Here is a 15,866-nt window from a genome sequence, read left to right on the forward strand (position 1 = left end):
CCACCAGCTCTGAGTTGGAAATTACCTTTTGACTTTAATCAGTTAGAATGTAAACAAACCCGGAAAGTCAGCACAAACATGAGCCTCAAGAGGCTTTTTTAGCAGCTTGATGTGATAAAAACTGTACATATAGATTCATGTAGAGATGTCTATGTCCTATATGCTTATTTCTTCAGAGCTTTCATAGTTTAAGAAATACTAAACAGATGGATTTAGGTGAGTTAATTTGTAGGATTCAGGCAGGAAGTTAATGGTCCTGGAGTCACACACACTCTCTTTTATTTATTTTCTATGTTTTCTTTGCCCTGTTGAGGGTCACTGGGGGACTGAAGCTGTAACTGGGCAAAAGACAAGATGCACTACAGACAAATCACCATTGCGTTACAAGGTCAACACATAAACAAATGCGTGCACACTTAGTTAACCTTACACTCTTCGTCATGGGACAAAGCTGGAGTATTGAGAAAAACACCCAACCAGACTCCACACAGGAATTTACTGCAAGGTGGCAATAATCGTGCTGCCGAGTTAAACGCACTTACATCAGAAAAAAAAAACTCTGATCCCCATGTCTCATGACTCCAAAGTGCAGAAAACCAAAAGGAGCTCTTACACAACCGCGTTACTGTTTACCAAAAAGATACTGTGCACTGAAAGGCACACTGAGTAGGGCAGAACTTCTCAGGCATAATGTGAGTAAAAATCTGATTCTGTTCATTAAACCATAAAATTACATTTCTCAGTAAAAGCTGCTGACCTAGTTTAGATCGTATTTATAAGGGAACATGAGCGCACTCAGGCTGCAGCAACTGAAGGGTCAGATTTTGCCTGAAAATAAGGTAAGCAGAAAGCTTTTTATTGATTTTACAATAAAAACAAACCTCATTTATGGTGTTTCAAACTCTAATACTTTTGTAGTTTTAATCCTAAAGGTTTATATTGATAACCAGATGCTATGATAGAGCTAACATTTCATTTAAACATGTTAGAGGTAACTATTAAGTATTGAGATGTTTAGGTCTTCAGTCAGAATAGACTAGATCAAGTGTTCCTGTTTTATTGTCATCATTTCAAATGTCAGTAGTCCACAGACAAAATAATAAATCTGTATGTTAATACAGATAAAAAATGTTCCTGAGTGACTGCATTTTTGTTGTTCTTGAGGGAAGCACATAAAATTTAAACAATTAACATCAACATAATCATATTTTTCTATCCTATTTTTTCCATGTATACATACATGAAAAATAATACTATTATATTAGTATGCAGTGATACAATAAGTTACAACACTTGGTCCTATTTTCTTGTGCTGTAGATCACAACAATGGCAGGCTCACCGAGTCCTCTGACCACTCATGTGTTGAACACTGCAATGGGTGTCCCAGGGTCAAACATGACGCTCAGACTCTATCAACAAGACCCCTCAACTAATGTTTGGAAGCTGATAACTGCAGGGTAATAACCTTCTAAAATAAAAGTAAAGAAAATTAGCAAAACAATTATTTAAGAACGTGAAACTTTGCTGTGAAATTCCTTTTTTTATTCATATGTATTCTCTCAACAGGGCCACTAATGTTGATGGGCGATGCCCAGGACTCATCACAAAGGAACAGTTTAAACCTGGTGTGTATAAAATACATTTTGAGACAGCTCAGTACTGGGAAAGTGTAGGAGAGACGTCCTTTTACCCCTATGTTGAGGTGAGGAAGGAACAAACATAGCTTTTATTCTTATCTGCACTGCTCATTTATCTTTTATTACCACAGTGTTGTAGCAGAAAAGAAAGCCGGATTTCCACTGATAATGTAGCCTAGTTTTTTATTTTTGCCTCTTCTTTTTCACAGATTGTTTTTACCATAACCAACGCAGATCAAAAGTATCATGTCCCCCTGCTTGTGAGTCGTTTCTCCTACAGTACGTACAGGGGGAGCTAGAGACCAAGAACTGGAAGCCTCCTGAGTATTCTTCATCTAAATACTGTCTGACACGGAAAAAAAGTGGAACAACTCCACCAAGTACAGTACTCAGTGGTGAATAAAGGTCTTCTGTATTTGACTTTAGTAAAAGTAGTAATATAGTTATTCAAAATGGGACCTGAATTTAGGAACTGAACTAGTTTATTGTGAAAATGTACGGTAAATGAAGTTGTAAAAAAATAAGTATTTGCTACAAATAAACCAGTGTGGGTATTGTTGTACTTCCATGTTATTCTAACAGATTTTTTTTAACAATGGTGCCATGCGTGTGTGTCTACATGTGTGTTGGGGTGTGTGTCTGTGTTTGCGTGTGTGTGTGAAGGATCAACTTTACTTGGCTCCAGACTTTATAGAAATGAACACATAATGCTTCTCAGATTAATAGTAACAGCAGTTTCTTCTCCAAGATAACAGCTTATGCCTCTCCTTCAAGTGCATGTTATAAAGTCTTATAACACGCACTTGAATGTGAAAAAAATACCCAACTTCTTCTTTTATGGTGGGGTCTGCATACATGTGGTTAGTAACACCCGTCTGCTACTTGTGGCCTAATTTCTATGACAGCAATAATGGTAACTTGTATCTTAACAATCCACTTCTGCATTTTAGCTTAGTTTTGGTTAAATAAATAAATACTCACTGTAATGAACTGGCAAATGTTTCAATGACACATCTAATATTGAATAATTCATTTCTTTACAATAAACATTAATTGCTGAATACCTGAGCTAAAACATATACAGAAATGGGAGACGTGGTACACCCAGACATTTAAAATATAGATAATGCATCCGTCTACTTCGTTATACATAATAATATATGTTTTAATATTATTTAGCTGAACTTACGGGCTTCCGTAGTCCTGCTGGTGAAGGCGTTTTTTAACCTGTCAGTGATCATAATGTTATGGCTGTTATTTTATATGTTGTTGTTGATCTGAGAAATAATAAATTCATAACAAATGAAACAGAAGTAGTATTATTTCCATTTCAGGGTTCATGATCATCGGGGTCGATCGTTCATTGATCCTGACTCTGTGATCGACTGCTTTTCCCTGAAGGTTGGATCCTGCGTTCTGCTCTCAACTAGCCTCCCCTGATCTAGAAAGGGCCTTGCCTCTGCTCGGAGCCTGGCGTTTTTATTTTTAGTGCGGTTTGCTGTCCCTCTTCAGAGTCGTAGATCCACGTTACTGCCAAAACAAAACAAAAACAATGGCAGACGAAGAATTAGAGGCGATAAGGCGGCAAAGAATGGCGGAGCTGCAAGCAAAACACGGGGTAAGGACTCAGCAGGAGCTGGGAAACGTGTTTGCGGCCGCCTAATATGGAGATGCTGGATTTAACATCACGCTGCGTGTTAACGATAGGTGTAGCAGAACTAAACTCAGCTAACTTACCTGTCAGCCGGGATTTAAAGCACGCAACAACTCATACGATGAACGCGTAATCTAAATAAAATAGCTGTTTTTCGCCGTGGTTGGGGTAAAAAAAGAATGACAACAAACACCTCAGCGTTAGCTTAGTTTGTGTGTGTTGACTCACTGCACACACGCCCCTTTGAAAGCTTTTCCAATTAAAGCAGTTGTAAAAATAGCATCAAAATAAGATGAGGGGTTAGGATTTGTTTTGGGTTGGAGCAAGAAGTATACTTTTAGTGAATCAGTTCCTTTATTTTATTCAAGGCATAGCTGAACAAACCATCCATAGGGTGAGTACATTTTTAGTCTGTTAAATAGCAAGTATTTAAGATAATAAACCCCAAACATTACTACTTCTACCACAATCTCTAGTTTAGTTTGGGTCTTTGGACTGGTTTCAGACCTGGTTTAGTTTGGGTCTTTGGAAAAACTTTTCAGGCTTAAACACAAAAAGGTTTGAATTCATGTTGAATTTATTTCCCAGAAAGAAAAAGTTCAGCAACATCACAGCAATAAGAAACAAACTTTAATCATTGTCTGACAACCTATAAAAAGGTTGATAAACTTAAGCATAACTATTCATGAAACTCTTAAGTCGGATTATAATATCACTCATTCATTTTCTGAGTCAAAGTTATACAATGAATAAGAAAGATAAAATAATTGCATTAAAAGTCACATGGTTTGGATCTCTGAAAACATTTGTTATAGTTATTAAACATAAACTTTGCTTGGTACGAAATGTGGAAACTTTTGGCTATAGTCTAAAAGTGTTGGAGACTGCTGCTGGGTGAAATATATAAATATCAATGAAACAGACATTACACTATTTGGAGCAATTTATGACTAGTTTGTTATTGTTTGGAACAATTATGACAAAAAAAATGCCAATAACCTTTTTAAAATTTGGATGTGATTTTTTTATAGTTTGTCTCAGGATACCTCACTATAGGATTTCACAAAACCATTGACGTTTTCACCCCATCTTTGGGAAACACTGATTTTAAAGCTAAAACACATACATTGTATTAATTTCTCACACAAGATCTATTTAATGGGAACATACAACAAAATATTGTATGAAAGTATTTATCCCAGCAGCCGAAAACTTTGTAGTATTTAATAGAACTGAATGTGATTGAGATTTGACAAGAACAATTCAGGCGTTATCGTTGCTGTTGTTTGCTTTCATCAACAATCTAAAATCAAATCAAACTTTATTTATGAAGCACCTTTCATACAACAAAGTGTAACACAAAGTGCTTTACAGCAGTGATAATCTGTAAAGAATTAAACATTAGAACTGAAGGTAGTGAGGGTGTAATTTTGTTGGACAATAACAACACATTGACACTCATTGGTTAGTCTTGTTTTGGCTTGTTTTTACTGCTTAAATATTATTAGGTCATACATTCTCCAGTTAGTTAAATAAAATACATCCTACATGTGACCCTTATGTCCCATATTTCTTTCAGGATGCTTCAAATAATCAGCAAGGAGAAGAAGCCAAACAAAGGTGAGATGTGTTTTTTATTCAACACTATAAAAAGAGATTGAGCTTTTTTATTTATTTAGATGTTTACAACCGTTTTAGTGTTATTCATTTATAGACACATGAGAACAATCATGCAGGAAATTGTTTATGAACTTGTGTATAAACTAGTTTTATAGAAGATGTTTCCAGACTAAGTTATAAACACTATATCTAATATTTGGTTTTTATTGTAGCCATAAAAATGAGCAGGTACTTTCTAGTAAAACCAATGATGTGATGTCTTTTTTATTTTACAGAGAAACAGAAATGAGGAACACAATATTGGCTCAAGTACTAGAGCAGTCTGCTCGTGCAAGATGTAAGTGCACTTTTAGATTTGGGATTTATGTCTATATTTGTATTTTACTTAGACTTCCATTTAGATTTCAACGATGTTTTTTTATTTTGCTTGTTCAGTGAGCAATCTTGCACTGGTGAAGCCAGAGAAAGCCAAAGCAGTGGAAAACTATCTTATTCAAATGGCTCGTTTTGGACAGTTAGGAGGAAAGGTAAAGTAACAGGACAGTGTTTGCTTAAAGGTTTGTGTGCTGCCGAGACTCGTCCACATGTGAGCAATGAACACAGTTTTCTCTGTTGTCAGATTTCAGAGTCGGGCTTAATCGAGATCCTAGAAAAAGTCAGTCAGCAAACGGAGAAGAAGACCACTGTCACAGTAAGCTCCACTGAAATGTCTCTCACGATTGATTCGCTCGCAGTCTCCTGTCCGTGTTTTATCTCTAACGCTCTGTGCTTGGCTGACAGTTCAACAGACGGAAGGTGATGGACTCGGATGAGGAGGACGATATCTAACTTTAATCAGAAGTCCTGGAATGAGACAAAAGTTCAGGAGCAGATATCCATTATTGGGACTCTGACAGGATCTTTGACTTGTTTATTCTTATTAAATTCCTTGGATGCCACACAACCTTCTACGTTTGGAATGGACACCGAGACTAAAGAACAAGGACATTTGGTTAATATTTTGGCATCTGGTTGGCAATAGAAAGCGCACAGTGTCCAAGAAAGGTTTCTGTGCATCTCCTCTTGCTCAAGTTGCTGCAAATCTGTACGGCTTGCATTGGACCCATGATGGCACTGTGTGACTCCTCTAGACCTTCATAAGTTCTTCTTTTTTTTTTCTTTTTTAATCCTACCTATAGTTTTGTTTCTCAAGCATAAAAAAACAACGAAATGCAAGTCATACTGCTGCAAATTTCTTTGAACTGTTCAGCAAATTCAGTGTATGAATTTTTCAGATCTATTAGTCCAATAGTTCTGGATGTTGCTCAAAGATATTTTCTTGTTGCTGACTTATCTTTCACAGGTTTACAAAAAAATAAAAAATAAAAACGCCTTAAACTCAAAGGTCTGCTTTATTAAATAATTTTGAATTATTCTGTACGTTATATAAGATTTAAAACTATTGTGTGTTTTAATCAGTTACACAGAAAGGTTATCACCTTTAGATGAAGTACAGCTTGTGTGTCGATGATTGGCTAGTTTTTGCTCAAGTCTGAATTAAAAAATTTTTTTAAAAACCAGAGGCAAGAAATTGCCAAATGCATCCAAATTTGTTTGAGATTAAAAGCACTGGAGAAAATGGCTCACATGTAGTCTTAGTGTTTACAGTTAGTAAAATGGAAATTTATAACCAAACTTTGTGTACACTAAGATGCTTACAAGTCACATGATCAGAGAAAATGAACATAAAGCAATTAATGAGTCAAAACTATCTGAATTAACATGTGTGCAAATGTCTGCAACATGTATCTGTATCACCACACAACCAATACCTTTAATATGTCACACTATATTATTTATAAAACACCACCCTTCACTTATGAATGTTCATGATTTAGCTAACTGTAGTTGTAATCTTGATTACTGTGTTGTATATCTGAATACCTATGTAACTAATATAGTAATGTGAGATGAATGAAAACAAAGCAAGTTAATTTACCTCTGAAAAGCAATGGGATTGATAAGTTTGGCAGCATGTTAGTGCTTAATCGTGCTTGAGTATGTATTGTACATTAGTGAACGGTTTTTCTAGCATATTTTCCTTCCTCGGTCACTTTAGGAGCTATTTATCTCTCTTATAAGGTCGAATTGTAAAAGTAAGTGGGTTGGTGTTCGTCCTTGCCCCACTTTGGAACGACCGTGGTCAGATGGCTCCTTATTGGCTGCTCCTACGTTTACCATCGAAAGACCTCGCTTCTGATTGGTGCTGGGAGTAACCACGTGTTCATCACCAGCCAATAGGTTGCGGTTGCTACAAACCCTACAGTTAGCTACACAAAAAAGCTGCTACACACCAGGTATACTTTATTCAGAGTTTTTAGGTGACACTTTGAGCACAAATATCAGTTTACAGACACTGAACTATGCCTGAAGAAAACGTGGATAAACCATATATAGTTACATGCACTGCTCCTGTGAATATCGCTGTCATTAAATACTGTAAGTACCCCTCGTTTTTGTGTTTTTTAGCCTTATTTGTTAACGTAGTCATGAAATAACCTCTGTTTGGTGACCTAAAGTGTCACTTTAACGTATTAGTTTCAAGTCTTTTAGACATCTGTATTGTAACTGTTTATAGTACTGGTTATTATAATAGCTCAGTCGTGCACCGACTGTATATAACATGTGCTACTTGTTGTTTTTCAGGGGGGAAAAGGGATGAAGATTTAATTCTACCCATCAACTCATCTTTGAGCGTCACACTGCATCAAGACCAGGTCTTTAAATAAACATATATACTTTTAATTTTTTCTAATAGTCTGTGGGCTCAGATGTGTTGCTACAACCTGTCCTGTCAACCTGGTGTGGTTTATACTAAAGCAACATGCAAGAAATGTAACTGAGACATGATCAAATATGATAAATTTGTGATTAAACAGTAGGAGAATTGACCCTGACCTAATGCTTGGGCATTATTCCCTTAAAATTGCATAATTTTAAGGGACTAAAATTGCACTATATACCAATCATCACATGAAATGTGATGCTATAATGTGATAAAAATAGTTCAGTTTTGACCTGAATCATATTATTTGGTCTGTTTAGTTGAAAACGACCACAACAGTTGCAATCAGCAGATCATTTAAGGAGGACAGATTATGGCTGAACGGGAAAGAGGAGGACATAACACACCCAAGACTACAGTCCTGTCTGAGAGAGAGTGAGTCATGTTTGTTTTATTTTTCCTTTTTAAAAGCATTACATGTTTTGTGAAGGCCACAACAACCTTTTTTTATTTTTCTGAATTTAGTCAGACGATTAGCACGAAAAAGGCGAAATGATGGAGACCCCGAGTCGACAGGGTTGTCTCATAAAGTCCACATCTGCTCTGTCAACAACTTCCCCACTGCTGCTGGACTCGCCTCTTCAGCCGCTGGATTTGCTTGTCTCGGTGAGTGAGTGTGTCAAATGTGTTTCCTTTATTTGCTTAAAATAAACAAAATAGATTAATTAAGAATTATATTATGTTGCTTGTGTATGTGAGCCAGTTCTTTAACACAGATGGTACTATTTATGTAGCTTTTTTTTAATTTGGTGAAGAAATGTTGACAAAAAGAAATGTTATTTCTCAATTTTATGTATCATTTACCTCATATACATATTCACCAGTCTCCACTGCTCTTACTCTCCTTTTTTCAGTTTATAGTTTAGCTCAGGCATTCGGTGTAGAGGGAGATTTGTCTGGGATTGCTCGTCAAGGCTCTGGCAGCGCCTGCAGAAGCATGCATGGTGGGTTTGTAGAGTGGATCATGGGAAGCAGAGAAGATGGGAAGGACAGTGTTGCCCAGCAGGTGGAGCCAGAGAGTCACTGGCCTGAGCTCAGGATCCTTGTTCTTGTGGTGGGTCAGACTTTATGACAACACAAGGAAAATGAGAATGTAAAAACAGTAGTTTGGCAGAAAATGTGCTGGCATTTTTGTGCTTACAGAGAAAAGTGTCTTCACCAATGCACAAATGACAAATGCACAATTTGATTCTGAAATGTTATAGGATATATTTAATGCACTTTTTTTTCTTGTCTTTTTAAAGGCGAGTGCCAAGCGGAAGCCAATAGGCAGCACCTCCGGAATGCAAACCAGTGTACAAACAAGTCTTCTGCTAAAGGTACACTAAATATTCTCTTCTTTGGATTTCAGCATAATAACATAAACTGTTCGGTGACAATTTTATCATCTACATAATAAATCTAATATAGTTAAAACAAAATGTTGAATGTTGTCTGTTTGTGTGCAGCACCGAGCAGAGTCTGTCGTCCCTCGCCGGATGGACGAGATGATCCAAGCGGTGCGGAGAAAGGACTTCTCCGCGTTTGCTGAACTAACCATGAAGGACAGCAACCAGTTTCATGCCACCTGCCTCGACACATACCCCCCCATCTTCTACCTCAACAGTGTTTCTCAGCAGGTCATCCACTTGGTGCATCGTTACAACAGGCATTACGGCGAGAGCAGGGTGAGCAGCTCTAGAAATCTATTTCTGGGGCAGTCATTGTGCAAAATGTTGTTCTTTATAATTTGGGACAGCTGTTTATTTGTCTTTTATATAAATACTTCTTGCATTTATACACAGGATGCTGTTATTGTTCTGGCAGCAACAGAAAGCAAACTACATTATATGTCATGTTGAATTAAGACCATAAAATATGTGTAACTGATAAAAATAGTCAAAATAAAACTACTATGGTTCAGCTGAAGCTAGAAAATGTTTCATAAACTGGTAAAATATGTTGAAAACCTCAAATATTCTTAGTAATGTCAGACCCACAGCTCATTATTTCAACTAAATCCTATAAAACATGCCTCTCCAATCCTTTTTACTTTTATATCATCACTATCATTTATCATGTTTCCCTTTTCTTTCGGTGGAAATGTGCCTAACTTCTTGCAGTTGATGGCTGACTGTGTAATGAAGATGTGAAACCTGTGTGGTGGTTTTTTAAAATGGGGAACAGGAAAGTTCATCTATTTAGATAACTGTCACAGTCTGTTTTCTCTTTTGTAGGTGGCCTACAGTTTCGATGCAGGACCCAACGCTGTGATCTTCACTTTACAGCAGCATGTTCAAGAGTTTGTCAATGTTGTTCAGCATTTCTTCCCTCCAGACACGAACGGAGAGGAGTACGTTGACACTACTCACTTTTCTGTACTTCTTAGTCATTTAAGAAAAATATAATAATCATACAAAGGTATTCATTTATCCAAAATATCTAATTACTGACTTGCACGGATGATTTGGCAAACTGGGCTCGAACCTGCAACCTCATGATTACAAGACTGCAGCCCCCTTAATCTACAATACAATAAGTTGTTGAAAAATCAAAGAGGTCTGAATACTTTGAGTCCACTGTACTTTTTTCATTAAAACCCAGTTATTGTCATGTATTTGCATTCCCACAGTTACTGTAAGACGTTTGTTTTCACACCTTCTCATTTTTGTCACTGTTTGCTTCATACCTCCAGCTTTATTAAAGGTCTTCCAGTCACGCATGCTGTTCTCTCAGAGGAGGTGAGACAGGCTGTTAGTCTGGAGCCCATGCCAAAGGGAATAAACTACATTATTAGCACCAAGGTACATCAATACCCAATAAACGCAAATATCCAATCAGCTTACAGAAGACGAGTCCCTTCTTTAACGACATGCTTTGTCTGTGAACCTTTCAGGCTGGACCAGGCCCCCGTGTCATCGATGATCCCTCTCAGCACTTACTCTCAGCTGACGGTTTCCCCAGGAAAACTCTGTGAGGCTCGTCTGTTCTGAAGAAACAACTTCAGCTGGACTTTAATCTGCAGCAATAGTGTCAATTTGATCAGATCTAATAAAAAATGGTTTCAGTTGTGTCTAGGTTTGGACAAATTAAAGCAATAACAAACATCTTTACCAAACTTTACTACTGTGTCTTGTTATTTGCAGTTTTCTTTGCTCTTGTGTAGCTCTCTTCATTTGATTGCATTTACAAGTAGCGAGATTCTTGTATTTTTTTTTTTAAATGTGATTTGACTTCAAACCAGTCAGATTTTTTAAAATTATAAATGTATCTGTGTTTGAGAATTTTTTTACAATCATGGTCCCTTGTAGTTTTTTTAAATTAAAAAACATAATTTCAAATCAAACATAAATAAATTATATTTTAGTCAATAAACTGCTTTTTTCTGTTGTTGTCGTTAATTGGACTTTCTTATGAGTTGTCCAAAAAGTTAAAGTCAAAATGCTAATTTAGCAACGAGGGTAAATGAGGTAAAGCAAGAAGGAAATGTGTGTCTAAAAATACAGTAAGGCCATTTAATATAAAAGTCAGAGGCAAGTCATTTATTACAGGAATCAGAAAATATATCCTTCAGGGTTTCCTTGTGTTGCATTCAGGTGCGCTCGTTTTTTTCGGTCTTCCTTGCACCTGTCCTGTCCGGGAAGTGGAACTAAACCCCTCCTCTCGGCAGCCCTGTAGTTTTTCTTCTTCTTCGGAAATGACGACCGAAACGGGGACTGGTTCGGCCCAAGCCCTGCCTCCCTCCCAGCGCGAACATCTGTTCTCCTCACATCACGTAAACACGTTTTCTTCCTCGTAGAGATCATTCAGCTGTCCGGTCGCGGCGCGGAGACTTCCAGCAGCTTCTCAGCAGCCTTTCAGCAGCTTCTCAGCACCTGTCCAGGTGAACAGGATGGGGAAGATAGAGTGGGCGATGTGGGCCAATGAGCAGGCTCTGGCTTCGGGCCTCAGTGAGTATGATTATAATAACTTTATCTAAACATACACAGTCATCTGCACTTTCGTAGACTCTAACCAGTCAAGTTAGATAAAGAGTTTACTTTAAAATACTCATCTTTTTAAAGTAAAATTATTCTTTAAATCAGCTTTCTCCTGTTCTCTTTCTAAGATCATTTGTTACAAATCATTTTCTGTTTGCACATGGGCTTGCCTCATTTGCGTGAAGCAACAAAAAGGTACATTGTTTGAGTTTTTACCTTCCTGTTTCCTTTTTTCAGTTCTTCTTACCGGAGGAATAGTGGGGGTGGCTGGACAGTTCAGAGGCTGGGAGTTTGCTGCTTATGCCGTGTATCCTTCTCACCTCAAATGAACCACTGCTTTAGTCAACAAGTGAAGATCAAAATGGCCAACTTTAAAATTATAATAATAATTAAAGTAAATGTTTTGCCTGCTTTTGTCTGACCTTTTATGTCACTGCTTAGAGGAAGTTCATACTTTATGAATCACACACCTTCATGTAGGGGTGTGATTTGAGTGAATAATCCTGGCTAAGAAAAGTGAAGCAATACATACTACCATAAGGTTGCCTTTACAAAATTTAAACCAGTAATTTAAAGTACAGACAAGCCTTTTTGAAGGTAAAACGATTAATGTTAACAGTTCACACAATAAGCTGAACAGTCATTTGACTAATATATACCTTTTCTTCATTGAATTGTATTTTATTTGTTTTTTTTCTTTTTATTACTTATTACTACTCTTTTTATTACTTAATATATACTCTGTAGTGTATCATTTCGAACTGAGCCACATTTTTTTACTTTTGATTAGAAATGCAGCTTACGGGAGAATTACTTAGAAATACTTTTGTCACCTCTTTGACATATTTAGGTAGAATTGCATGATGTGTTTTAATGATGATATAACCAAAGTAACAGCCTTGACCAGTAAGAAGTGCCGCCGGTGTGTTTGTGTGTCTGCTGGAGTATCCCAGAAGCAAGCGGGCCAAGGGGACAAGTATGGAAAGATCGTAAGCAATGCTGTATACACTATATATATCTCTATTTTTTACTAATATGATCAGGTTAATTTCTGAGGCGATCATCTTTTAATACAGTTGTTGTTCTTTTCTTTCAGTGGCCAGTACTGCTTCACTGTGTGTGTAAAATCTTTTGGACCGCTGACGAGGAACTATTATGTCAGGGCATTTTTGCATGCTGGGTAAGTTTAATAGGAGGCGCGGCCGGTTCATAAGGGCACCTAAAAAAAAATAATAATTCGCCCCACAAAGTGAAGAATGTGAATTACTTAATTACTTAGCTTGCTGTGTATTGCTTTGGTCTGTGTGTTTTTTAACTATTTGGACAATTTTAAATGAAATGTAAAATGTTTTTTTTAACTTATTTGCAGTTATAGGGCGGTGCAGGTCACTGACCTGTCGTCAGCGCAGGGCAGCTCTAACAGAATCTCATTGTGGTGTAAAATATCCCGCTCAGTGATATGACCACTACAAACGTTACAAACATCATCTGATCTTATTTAATGCAGGAACAGTTGCAGCAAAAACATGCTGTGTCCAACAGTGGAGATGTTCTGTTTAAGATCCATTAATGAAACTAAAATTAGAAGATAAATTACCAGTCAGCAGCTTGGAGCAGACATGAACAGAACACGGACAATTAAAGACAGACGAGATAAAAACCTGGACATTTTCTTTACATCTATAAGTTAGATCCGTCTCAGGTGGACCTTATTGATCTAACTTTGTGGCTTCTTAAAGGGTTTGTCTTTTGTAGCAGTCGAGTCTGGGGTTTTGTAGGTTCGAGCCCAGGTTGAGGTTTTAAGCCAGGGGTATATGCCAGTATTGTTTCTTTAGTTATATGTTTTAGAATTTCCTCACAGAAGTTTTTCCACCTTTTACCTTTGATAATTACCTTATTATAATTATTAAAAGTATTATTGCAGAAATACTACTTCAAATAAAATGAGACACCCAGTCCAGAGAGCCGTGTACCTGTCTGTCTGTTTACTTAGTTAAAAATTAAAAATCCTCCCTTTTCGGGTGGAGGTGGGTGCGGGAGGTGTCCATTTCTCTGATTAAATTATCTGTTTTCACGAGAAAAAAACCTCAACCCGCAGGGAGAGGAAGAGGCAACAACTTTGTGCTCGGTGAAAATGATAAATTAAACATTAAGCGACATATAGCCTATGTTTTTCCACAGAAAATGTAACACAAATTGAAACATTCATGTGGTTATTGATTCAGGAAATAAATGTGCACCCCTCTGAACTTTCTGCTCAGGAGCCAATTTGAACTCTGACTGAATGTGTTCCTAAGATATGGTTCGAGTGAATGACCTTTTTTATCTTAGTCATCTTATTTTTGTTAGTTAGCATTCCTCCTGTTCATGGGATAAGCCTTGCAACATCATGATCTTTTTTTTGTCTCCCCCCACTGATGTTGTTCCTTTCAGTATCTGTGTACCTGGAGGGTTCATGCTCGCCACTGTCCTCGGGTGTGTGTGCCTCGCCATCGCCAGCCTCATCTACCTTGCAGTAAGTTGGCAGCCTTTCAGCATTTTTCTGCGGTCCAGCCCATCGATTACTGGAAGCGTTTGATAAACCAGATGAAGGTTGTTCACGGAAACAAAGAGATGTTAACAAGGAAGAGACTATTGCACACTTCTGTTGAGACATGGCCCTAAAGTTGGGAAACCTGACCAGTCAAGGGTGTGACTAAATTCCTCTACATTATTTATTCTTCAGACAGAAATGAATCATTGTTTATACAGTTTTGTTTTTTATTTGGTATATTTGCATACAACTGTGAGCATCCTAAATATTTATATGTACTTAGAGAGTGGTGCTTAACCTGCTGCCAACCTGGTTTTGTTTTCTAGGCTGCTATCCGAGGTGAACACTGGGAGCCCATTCTTCCTCGGAAGGATTCCCGGAAGCCAGTTGCGGAGAGCATCAAGAACCCCCCGCAGAACCCACCACCAAGACCTCCTCCAGAGACACGCAGGAAACAAGCGAAGGACGTGGAGGCAGCGGCGTATGACAATCCCATGACGGTTACTGACGATGAATAACCAGTTCAGAGCCCCTATAAACAACCACAATCTGAGATTCTGTGACCATAAACAAAATGTTTCCTGAAGTCTGTTGGAGCAAGATAGTGGATGATCAAAATGTTGCGTATGCACCTTCTTACCTCAAGTTACAAGAAGGATAATTTAGAAGAAAATGGAATGAAGTAATTTTTTTTTTCCTTTACCATTTGAAGAAACAAAGCACCAAAATACAGCATGAACAAATACCAGCAGTTTGCAGCACAGATGAACCACTCTGCTAAAGCTGTTTTCTTTTCCAGTCATTTAAGTTTATGTTACTATACTTATGTTTTACAATATAATAAGTTATGTATTCACTCTGTTCTCTTAAATCGTTTGTGTTTGTGCTTTTCTTGAAGGCATTGGGTTGAAGTTAAACGGTATGCCATTTATTAGGACTGATTTTGATTGGTGTAAATGGGAATATTAGTTTTTGACTGTATCCAGCTGCTATTATAACATGTTTTTGTGTTCATACTTTTGATGTGTTGTAAATAAATCCTTTGCTTTTGTTAAATCACCATTGGTACACTTGTAAATTCTTGATTCTTTATTTTTTTTTTTTTCTGAGAAAGTATTTAAAGAACTGCCTTTTGTAAGTTCCCCTCCTTTCGCAAACACAGCATTTCAGCAAGTATGAATTTCCCTTTCTCAAGGCAGGTTAGTTGTTTCCCCACATTTTTTCTTACAAGTTTGCCTTTCAGTTTCTTATGATGGAAAAAAAGTGTTTATATCTCTGCCTGTTAGACAAGTTCTGCACCTCCGTGTCATTTCTTAACTCGGGTCTTGAATTTGATCTTATTTTCTTATTGTTTTTTGCGGTCACAGATGATTTGTCAAGCAGCTACAATCTGTTAAGAAACCCCAGATACTTCCTTATTTTATTCTGAGGTTGTGTGAGACACGGCACAAAGATACATGATTTATGTTACTAGTGTATGAGTATGTGTTATCATGTTTGAAATAAGTGGCAGCACTTATTTTATTTACATAGCTTTTGTTTATTGCTTTATTTCTGAGTTTACATATTAGTTTGGGTCAGGTTGCCTTGAGAATTACATTAAATTACTGAATGAAGATTAGTAAAGATGTATGTTTA

The 15,866-nt window shown here is 37.2% G+C and overlaps 4 protein-coding genes across 5 annotated transcripts; all 4 read left to right on the plus strand.

Annotated features, from left to right (window-relative positions):
• The first annotated feature begins 606 nt into the window (after positions 1–606).
• On the plus strand, positions 607–2,200 carry LOC108251041 (5-hydroxyisourate hydrolase). 2 transcript variants are annotated; one of them, XM_025003057.2, is made up of 4 exons: positions 607–839; positions 1,319–1,458; positions 1,568–1,626; positions 1,848–2,200. In XM_025003057.2, the coding sequence occupies exons 1-4, from the start codon at positions 786–788 to the stop codon at positions 2,039–2,041; spliced, it is 447 nt and encodes a 148-aa protein (XP_024858825.1). In that variant the 5' UTR covers positions 607–785; the 3' UTR covers positions 2,042–2,200. The 2 variants fall into 2 exon arrangements, with proteins under 2 accessions (XP_024858825.1, XP_017296698.1); XM_017441209.3 differs by having other exon boundaries at positions 621–839; positions 1,568–1,703.
• Positions 2,201–3,048: 848 nt separating this feature from the next.
• On the plus strand, positions 3,049–6,295 carry pdcd5 (programmed cell death 5). The gene is made up of 6 exons (XM_017441100.3): positions 3,049–3,256; positions 4,872–4,912; positions 5,188–5,249; positions 5,348–5,439; positions 5,532–5,603; positions 5,693–6,295. Exons 1-6 carry the CDS (start codon positions 3,191–3,193, stop codon positions 5,738–5,740), a joined length of 381 nt encoding a protein of 126 aa, XP_017296589.1. The 5' UTR covers positions 3,049–3,190; the 3' UTR covers positions 5,741–6,295.
• Positions 6,296–7,201: 906 nt separating this feature from the next.
• mvda (mevalonate (diphospho) decarboxylase a) lies at positions 7,202–10,838 on the plus strand. Its single transcript, XM_017441230.3, has 10 exons — positions 7,202–7,390; positions 7,598–7,668; positions 7,997–8,111; positions 8,202–8,342; positions 8,591–8,790; positions 8,981–9,055; positions 9,185–9,403; positions 9,953–10,068; positions 10,411–10,519; positions 10,612–10,838. The coding sequence occupies exons 1-10, from the start codon at positions 7,315–7,317 to the stop codon at positions 10,690–10,692; spliced, it is 1,203 nt and encodes a 400-aa protein (XP_017296719.1). The 5' UTR covers positions 7,202–7,314; the 3' UTR covers positions 10,693–10,838.
• Positions 10,839–11,490: 652 nt separating this feature from the next.
• Positions 11,491–15,290, plus strand: LOC108250930 (cytochrome b-245 light chain). Its single transcript, XM_017441036.3, has 6 exons — positions 11,491–11,665; positions 11,933–12,002; positions 12,610–12,684; positions 12,792–12,875; positions 14,129–14,210; positions 14,555–15,290. The coding sequence occupies exons 1-6, from the start codon at positions 11,608–11,610 to the stop codon at positions 14,744–14,746; spliced, it is 561 nt and encodes a 186-aa protein (XP_017296525.1). The 5' UTR covers positions 11,491–11,607; the 3' UTR covers positions 14,747–15,290.
• The last annotated feature ends 576 nt before the right edge of the window (positions 15,291–15,866 follow it).

This window comes from Kryptolebias marmoratus, linkage group LG15 (genome assembly GCF_001649575.2).
Source record: "Kryptolebias marmoratus isolate JLee-2015 linkage group LG15, ASM164957v2, whole genome shotgun sequence".
In the NCBI taxonomy this organism is placed as follows: domain Eukaryota; kingdom Metazoa; phylum Chordata; class Actinopteri; order Cyprinodontiformes; family Rivulidae; genus Kryptolebias; species Kryptolebias marmoratus.

Excerpts from the sequence above, each read along its gene's own strand:
- mvda (XM_017441230.3), top strand. The coding sequence starts at position 7,315 with ATGCCTGAAGAAAACGTGGATAAACCATATATAGTTACATGCACTGCT. Across the intron at positions 7,669-7,996 it reads TCACACTGCATCAAGACCAG|TTGAAAACGACCACAACAGT; the intron begins GTCTTTAAATAA and ends TGGTCTGTTTAG. Across the intron at positions 10,069-10,410 it reads CCAGACACGAACGGAGAGGA|CTTTATTAAAGGTCTTCCAG; the intron begins GTACGTTGACAC and ends TCATACCTCCAG.
- pdcd5 (XM_017441100.3), top strand. The coding sequence starts at position 3,191 with ATGGCAGACGAAGAATTAGAGGCGATAAGGCGGCAAAGAATGGCGGAG. Across the intron at positions 5,250-5,347 it reads GCAGTCTGCTCGTGCAAGAT|TGAGCAATCTTGCACTGGTG; the intron begins GTAAGTGCACTT and ends TTGCTTGTTCAG. Across the intron at positions 5,604-5,692 it reads AGAAGAAGACCACTGTCACA|TTCAACAGACGGAAGGTGAT; the intron begins GTAAGCTCCACT and ends CTTGGCTGACAG.
- LOC108251041 (XM_025003057.2), top strand. The coding sequence starts at position 786 with ATGAGCGCACTCAGGCTGCAGCAACTGAAGGGTCAGATTTTGCCTGAA. Across the intron at positions 1,459-1,567 it reads TGGAAGCTGATAACTGCAGG|GGCCACTAATGTTGATGGGC; the intron begins GTAATAACCTTC and ends TTCTCTCAACAG. Across the intron at positions 1,627-1,847 it reads AAAGGAACAGTTTAAACCTG|ATTGTTTTTACCATAACCAA; the intron begins GTGTGTATAAAA and ends TCTTTTTCACAG.
- LOC108250930 (XM_017441036.3), top strand. The coding sequence starts at position 11,608 with ATGGGGAAGATAGAGTGGGCGATGTGGGCCAATGAGCAGGCTCTGGCT. Across the intron at positions 12,685-12,791 it reads GGGACAAGTATGGAAAGATC|TGGCCAGTACTGCTTCACTG; the intron begins GTAAGCAATGCT and ends CTTTTCTTTCAG. Across the intron at positions 14,211-14,554 it reads CCAGCCTCATCTACCTTGCA|GCTGCTATCCGAGGTGAACA; the intron begins GTAAGTTGGCAG and ends TTTGTTTTCTAG.